At 38.6% G+C, this 8,187-nt stretch overlaps 1 protein-coding gene across 2 annotated transcripts in view; it reads left to right on the plus strand.

Moving 5' to 3' along the window:
* Ptpra (protein tyrosine phosphatase, receptor type A) overlaps positions 1-8,187 on the plus strand; it is a 217,590-nt gene that overhangs the window by 158,037 nt on the left and 51,366 nt on the right. Inside the window, exon 4 of one of the 2 annotated variants that reach the window (XM_023718560.1) lies at positions 5,022-5,048. The exons of the other annotated variant lie outside the window; for it this stretch is intronic. Coding sequence (XP_023574328.1) covers positions 5,022-5,048 — 27 coding nt within the window. The remainder of the gene's footprint in view (positions 1-5,021; positions 5,049-8,187) is intronic. 2 annotated transcript variants of the gene reach the window in all.

Genomic DNA, 8,187 nt, shown 5'->3' on the forward strand with positions numbered 1-8,187 from the left:
AAAAAAAAATATGTTCATTCCTGGACATTACTGTTTTCAATTAGTATATCATACTTGTTCTTTTTTATTTTTATTTTTTATTGATACAGGGTCTCACTATGCAGTATCCAGAATGTTCTGGGGCAGGCACAGCATATGGTACTGGCGATCAAACTTAGGACTTTGTGCTTGCCAGGCGGGTGCTATGCTGCCAAGCTACTGAGCTGTCTCCCCAGTCACTCATACTTGTTCTATATGTGTACTCTGTGTGTGTGTGTGTGTGTGTGTGTGTGTATTGGGATTGAACACAGGGACTTACTGTAATCCTCTACCCCTCTTCTACAACTCTGTTCCACTGGTTCAGTTTGATTCAGTTCGGTTTACTGAGAGAAGGTTTCAATATGTAATCTAGGTTGCTTTGAACTTACTATGTAAACCAGGCTAGGCTCAAACTCTGACTCCAACTCTTTGTTTATCAAATGCTGGGATTGCATGGTTAGTTTTATATTTTAATAAAGAACTGTGTTATTGTGTCTCCCAACCAGCAGACATTCAGGTTGTTGTCAGTGTGTTTTTATAAGCATCTGCCTATCAAGCACAGGAACCTGGGTTCAGTCCCTGGTATGGCGTGTCATGCTGGCCCTGGAATCCTAGGCATGCCATGCCAGCCACCAAAAACCAGGTATAGTGGCGCATGCCTGTAATCCCAGCTCTAGGGAGGCTGAGACAAGAGGATCACTATGAGTCTGAGCTGCATAGTGAGACCCTGTACCAAATAAATAAGAGATTTTTTTTATAAAAAAGCGCAATACAGTTTATCATTTCAAATACATGAAGCCAAGTATGGTGATGCATGGAGATTGTCAAATTTCCCTCCTTTTGGAAATATATCCCTGTTAGTATGTCGGAGTGTCTGTTTTTCTACACATTCTTTAGTGTAGCAACTTACCAAACTTCTGGATCACTGCCAATGTGACAGGTTAAAAAGAAATCTTAGTGTATATAAATTTGTACTTCTCTGAGAGATTGAGGACCTTTCCATATATACAAGGGAGTTCTGTTTTGTTTACCCTAGCACTGGGAATTAAACCAATGGTTTTGGATGTGCTAGCCAAGCACTCTTATTTTTTTTTTTTTTTTTTTGAGACTAATCCCAGGCTCTGCTACCTCAGTTTCCCAAATGCTGGGCTTCTGGACATCCACAACTACCTTTATTCTTTCCTTCTCCTCCTTCCTCTAGTGTGGGAAATAGAGCCCTGAGGCACTTTTTAAAAATGTATTTGATACGGGGTGTCACTGTGCAGCTCAGATTCATCAGATTTGTACTAATCCTCCCTCTGCTGTGATTATAGGCCTGCACCATCACGTCCGGTCTCAGTGACTGGCTTGTTGTACCCAAGAGGGCAGGGCCTGCACAGCATGTAATGCTCCGTGTCCCTGCAGTTGCCTAAGCACTCACTTTAGCTGCTGATCTATCTTGCTGGCCTTGCTTTGATTTTTTTTTTTTTTTTTTCCCTCGGTACCGGGGCTTGAACTCAGGACCCTGCGCTTGCTAGGCAAGCACTTATTCTACTGAGCTATTGCCCTAGCCCTGATTTTTTTTTTTTTTTTTTTTTTTTTTTTTTTGAGACATGTCTCCATAAGTTGTCCAGGCTGTTGTCTTTGGACTGTTCATCCTACCGGTTACCTGAAATTATAGATATATGCTACCATGCTTTGAGCATTTTGTAGTTTTTTCATGTTTTGTTTTATAGTGTTTGCCTTTATTCTCAATTTATTACCATTGAGGATATGAAGAGTGATTTCTGAAGGGATATTTTATACTGTCCATTTTTATAAATTTTCATAATATTTGAGGTAATTTTCTTTAACAGTTATTGTAAGTTATCAGATCATCTCATCTGCAGGTATCCTCCAGAGTCTTAGAACTTTTTCTTTATTTTGTTTTTGGTACGGGCAGTCGAACTCAGGACCTTGGGTTTGCCAGGGAGACACTGCCACCGAGGTATATCCTGGGCCCCTTTTTTTTCTTTTGTGTAAGTGCATTGGCAAATACCTGTAGAGAAAAGTAAAGCCACAAGTGGCAAAGCAGATAGCCTGATGTTGCACCTAACTCTGAGAAGGATACTTTCAGTGATTTTCACATGACACTAACTCTTGGGTCTAAGATACACATGCTATTTTGTCATGTACAAGATACATAATAAATTTCTTTTTTTTTTTTTTTTAATGTATTTGATACAGGATCTCGCTACACAGCTTGGACTCGTAGTGATCCTCCTGTTTTGAGCCTCCCCAGTACTGGGGTGTGGTGCTGGGGATGGAACCCTGCACTTGCCTAAGTAGGTGCTTAGTCCACTGAGCTATTTCACCGGCCAAATTTATTCTTCTTTTAAAGAACATTTATGTCAAGTAAATTTTCGCAGTTGCAAGTTTAGCATCAGAAAGTAAGAAATATCTGTATGAATTTATTTTGTCTTTTGTTCTGTTACTGTGGAGGATTATGTTAATAGTTTCTTAAATTTGAATTGTTTATCTTCCCACAAAAACAACTGTACTTGGTAATATTTTATCATTTTTGTAGCAAACCACTGACATCTGTTCAGTTAGGACTAGTTTATTTAGGACATTTTCCGTTTATATTTGCAGGTTATTTTCAACTGAGCTTGGTCTGTTTTTTTCTTTGTGTGCTATTTTTGATGAATTTTAGTTATCAGTGTTGTTTTGCTTCATGAAAAGCATTTGTACATTTTACATGTAAAACTACACATTTTATTAACCATGGTGGCACATGCTACTAGTCCCGTGTAGTTAGGAAACCCAAGCAGGAGGATCACAAGCTTGAGGCCAACCTGGAAAACTTAGGAAGATTCTGTTTAAAAATAAATTTTGGGGGGGGCCTGCCAGTTAGCTCAGTTGTTTAATAAGCGCCTGCTCATGCAAACACAGTCAGGCATAGGATACCACCATTAGAGCCCGAGCTCCACCTGCATTACCACACACACCCTTAAGGCAGCCTGAGCCAGCCAAAAAGCAAAAAAAAAAAAATCCTTCTAAAAATAAAATTTTCTCAAAGGTAGGGGAGGGGGGCTTGGAATTTAGGTCAGCAACAGAATGCTTGTGCAACAATCTGGAAGCCCTGGATTCGGTTCTTGGTACCAAAAACAAAAAATAAACCTCTTTTAAAAAACTATTACTAAAAAGACAAAAGAACTGGGGTTTTAGGCATATAGCTCAGCAGTAGAGTGCTTGCCTAGCATTTGAGAGGCCCTAAGGTTTAATCTCCAGTACTACAAAATAAAACAAAACTATGCCTTTGTAAATATTTTTCAATTCATTTAAATGAATTTGAGAAAAAGCCAACTCTTAAAATTGCTTAATTTCTTTTATAACTACAAGTATTTTTCATTTTATATTTCTTACTCCCTTGTTTTGGTTGACGATATTTATTATTTTTTCTTCCAAAGAACCGACTATTGTTTATTAATTCTCTCACTTTTCATTTTTTTGGAGTTTTATTCTTTCTGCTTTTCAGTTTACATTGTGCATGTGTGCGTGTGTGTGTGTGTGTGTGTGTGTGTGTGTGTGTGTGTCTTTTTGTGATAGGGTCTCACTATGTTGTTCAGGCTAGCCTTGAGCTCACTTTAGCCCAGGCTGATCTCAAACTCACAATGATCCTCCCGAGTGCTTGGATTATGGACATGCACAATCATGCCCTGCTTTATTTTGTGCTATTTTTGTCTTCTTGAATTATTTTTATTCTCTCTAGTTAGTTAATATTTAATGTTGAGGTATTCCTGCAGGTAGTTGTGTTAGAGTGCAACCTAAGCTGCTTGACAAAGGTAAACCAGAATGCAGTGACTAAGACCAAAGTATGTTTCTCTTCCTGGAGATGGGCAGAGGGTTTGCCACATGAGAGATCAAGTCTCTTCAGTGTGACTCTACCATCCCAATGATGTTGCTTTCATTTGCTTGGTTATCTTCTCTCAACATTAGACTCTAGTTCCAGCTCCTAAAAACCGAAGAAGTGGAGACATGCAGTTTCTTTTCCAAAACTGTGCCTGAAATCATCCACATTGCTTTTGTTAACATTCCCATTGCCAGAACTTATCACCTGACTATACCTAGCATAAGGGATCTCTAGTTGGACAACTTTGTGCTCAGCTAAAAAATAGGAGGGTATGGACCAACAGCAAGAAGAGGCAGAGAAGGACCACAGAGATAGCTCAGCGGTCTAAGTGCCTGCCTAGGCAAGCACAAGAACCCAGGTTTGATCCCCAGTACTGCATGCTATGTAGGCCACTGAAACTGAACATGGTGGCGCAAGTCTGTATTCCCAGCACTGGGGAGGCTGAAACAGGAGGATCACTACAAATCTGAGCTGCATAGTAAGACCCTATACCAGATACATTTTTTTTAAAAAGAGGCAGAGATAAATATTAGGGGAGAATTGGTGGGTTCTACCACTAAGTTGTTTTCATCATGGATATTTTTTAGGTGTTACTAAATTTTTATTTTTATTTTCATGTGTTTTTTACTTTGTTAATTTCTGATTTTTATTACATCTTGATAAAAGAATATTGCATTAGTTAGACTGTCTAGAATTTATAAGGGCATGTGAATATTCAAGAGTCTTTGAAAAAGTTTTCTGTCAGTATTAAAATATATATTAAAATGTTATACATATGTACATTTATTTTAAGTATGCATCTACTAAATAGATCTTTAACCAGTGAGATCTTTTATATTCTTGAATTTGTCCTGTTGGATTTTAGTTGTTGAAAGGATGTAAAGTCCTAATAGCATATATTTGTATTTCTCCTTGCATTTCTGAACTTTTTATGAATATCAGTGATACAATAAGGGTCATATTCCTGACTATAATTTGGTAAATCTAGGCAACCTGTTTCCCAGTTGTTGGAGGATGCTTTATTCTACCCCCAACATTATTCACATATCTATATTCCCAAAGCTTGTTTTATTTTGAATAATAATATTTTTCTTTAACCTAAGTAAATATTTGTTTTTCACTTGTTACACAGGTAATTCTGACTCGAAGGACAGAAGAGGTGAGCCATTCACCTTGTATCTGTTGTCCCTCTACATAGTGAACAGTATTCATCTGTGTTTCCTCTGCTCAGTGTGTGGTAACCTTACCTGTGGCTGTCTTGTTTTTGTTAAATTGTTTCTATATCAATGTCATAGAAAAGAGTAATAAAAACAAGTATTCAGGGTGCTTAAAAATGGAGATTGCAGTTTTCTAACAGCTTCATTGCATTTTAATAACTAATGAAAGAAATACTATCTTATTTTGTCATGTTCCTTTGTTAATATTACATTTTGGTGGATGATATTATGCCATAGTTTGTATGCTATGGTTAATATCTGATATCTAAAAAAAAAATCTGATATCTAGGCAATAGTTACCTCTAAATATATTGACTTCCTAGTGTTTTTCTTCTAGTATGTAAAACCCTTTATGGATTTATGGATTTTTCAACATGCTCACATAAATCCCCATTGCCTCATACGCTGTGTCTAGGGTCGAAGCTGGACTCTAAATACCTGATAACCAGAGGGCAAGAGTATGTTGGGCACTCATCTGGAAGTGGCATGTTTTGCCTAAGACAACAGTAAAGCTGTCATCAGAAGATGATGACAGAGAGGGAGATCATCTAAAATTGTATTTAAATGATTGAGTTTGAAAAATGATACTGTATGGACTGGTGAGATGGCTCAGTGGTCTAAAGCACCTACTTAGAACAAGCTTAGCAAAGCACAGGGACCGCAGTTCAATCCCCCAGCACCACATGCCAGCCAGCCCCGCCCCCTGGTGGGCTGAGCTGGCCACACACACACACACACACACACACACACAAATAAATAAAAATTTTAATTAAAAAAAATGATACTGTATGAAGGATTTTTTTCTATAATTTTCTGTTTGTCATATCAGGTTTTGGAGTTTGGAATGTGCCCCCCCCATTGTATTGGTTAGCCACGAAAAATTTCGCTTGCGTATTAAGTATTGGCACTTTTTTTAATGTATTTAGCACAGGGTCTCACCACACAGATCGGACTCCTAGTGATACTCCTGTTTTCAGCCTCCCAAGCTCTGGGATTACAGGCATACACCACCATACCCAGTCTCAATTGAGTCTCAGTGCACCCTGGGGGTGGGGCCAGTGCACCTTGTGGTGCCGGGGATCAAACCCTGGTCCCTGAACTCTGCCTAAGCAGGCGCTTTAGTCTACTGAGCTATCTGGCCAGCCCTCATTATTGACACATTTTGAAGTCTCCCTTAAAAAGGAATATCTGAGTCAACAAATTGAATATTCTGACCTATAATATGTTGTTCTTCCATTACTCTATTTGATGAGGAATAATTGTAAAGTTTATCATACTGTGTACAGATTTCCCCCTTGCTTTTTTAATTCTTGCATTACTAAACTGGTGGAATGTCCTTGTAATTCAAATTCATTGACTAGACTCTGTATCAAATATAGAACTTAGTAGGGTTTTCTGTTTTTTGTTTTTTTCGGTGGAACCAGGGATTGAATTCAGGCCTTTGCACTTGCCAGGCAAGCACTTATTCTACTGAGCCATCTCCCTGGCCTCACAAATTTTTTTTTTTAATGTTTTATTTATTTGTGTGTGTGTGTGTGTGTGTGTGTGTGTGTGTGTGTGGCCAGCTCAGCCCACCAGGGGGCAGGGCTGGCTGGCATGTGGTGCTGGGGGATTGAACCGCAGTCCCTGTGCTTTTTTGCTAAGCTTGTTCTAAGTAGGTACTTTAGACCACTGAGCCATCTCACCAGCCCCCTCACAAATCTTTTTAAATCAAAAGATAATTTCTAACCACATGCAACACCAGCCCCGCCCTCAGGAGCACTGATCCAGCCACCAAGAGCCAACATGGTGGCTGTACTCCTGTAATCCCAGTGCTGGGGAGGCTGAAAACAGGAGGATCACCATGAGTCCAAGCTGCATAGTGAAACCCTGTACCATATACATTAAAAAAAAAGCTAATTTCTGTAATTCCTTTGAGGAAAATGAAAAGGCATACAGATCATTTTATTAGAGAGCAAATTGTTAGCAGTATTGCTATAAACTTTATGTGTGTGTGTATGTATGCTTACATGCTAGAAATTGCACCCAGGGCCTTAAGCACAAACTCTTACCACTGATCCATACCCCTGCACCCATCACATTTTAATATTAAAGCCAAATGCTTTGTGACAAATCAGTCAACTGGAGATATTTACATTACAATGGGTTTGATAGATTATGACTAGTAACAGTGAAGTAGAGTTATAAGTTATTATGCACTGACCTTTGTGGTACTTTTGAACACCAGTGGCCCATGTTGAGATTGTCAAAACAGAATGGAATGCAATGAGGGAGGGGGCAGACAGCTTTTCTTCTTTTGAATTTGGGAAGCTGATTATTTCTTCTGTGTATTTTTTAAATGCATTTTCAATTTTCTAGAACTATCTTTTTTCTTTTTAATTTATTTTGGTACAGGGTCTTGCTGCACAGCTCGGACTGGTTATCCTGCTGTCTCTGTCTCCTTAGTGCTGGAATTATAGGCATGCACTGCCATGCCCTATTTCCATGGCCTGCACAGCACCTCTGGGGTTCTGGGCCAGCATTGCGTGCGGGACTAGGGATGAAACCTAGTTCTTTGTACTTCCCAAGCAGGCACTTAGACCGCTAAGCTTTTTTCTTTAATGTTTGAAATTTAGGGGTAGAGTTCAGCAGTAGCTTGCTTAACTTGCATGATGAGGCCCTAGGTTCAATTCCTAGCACCTTCAAAAAGCAAAACAAAATTATGAGAAAATACATTAATCTAAAATTGACCACTTGGGGCCGGGGAGATAGCTCAGTAGAATAAGTGCTTGCTTGGCCAACACAAGGGCCTGAGTTCAATCCCTAGTTCCTCAAAAATAAGTAAATAAATAAATAAATAAATAGACCACTTTAATCATTTTTAAGTATGCAGTATGACATCAGATACATTTATATCAATGTGTAATTATCCATCTCCAGAACTTTTTTCCATATTACTGAAAATTTATACCCATTAAACAATAACTTTCTATTTCCTTTTTTCCTCAGCCCTTGGTAGCAGGTAGTCTACTTTCTGCCTATGAATTTGTCTGTTACCTCATTTAAATACAGTTATACAATATTTGTCTGTTTTTTTTTTTT

This window comes from Octodon degus, unplaced genomic scaffold (genome assembly GCF_000260255.1).
Source record: "Octodon degus isolate 3935 unplaced genomic scaffold, OctDeg1.0 scaffold00060, whole genome shotgun sequence".
NCBI classification, from domain to species: domain Eukaryota; kingdom Metazoa; phylum Chordata; class Mammalia; order Rodentia; family Octodontidae; genus Octodon; species Octodon degus.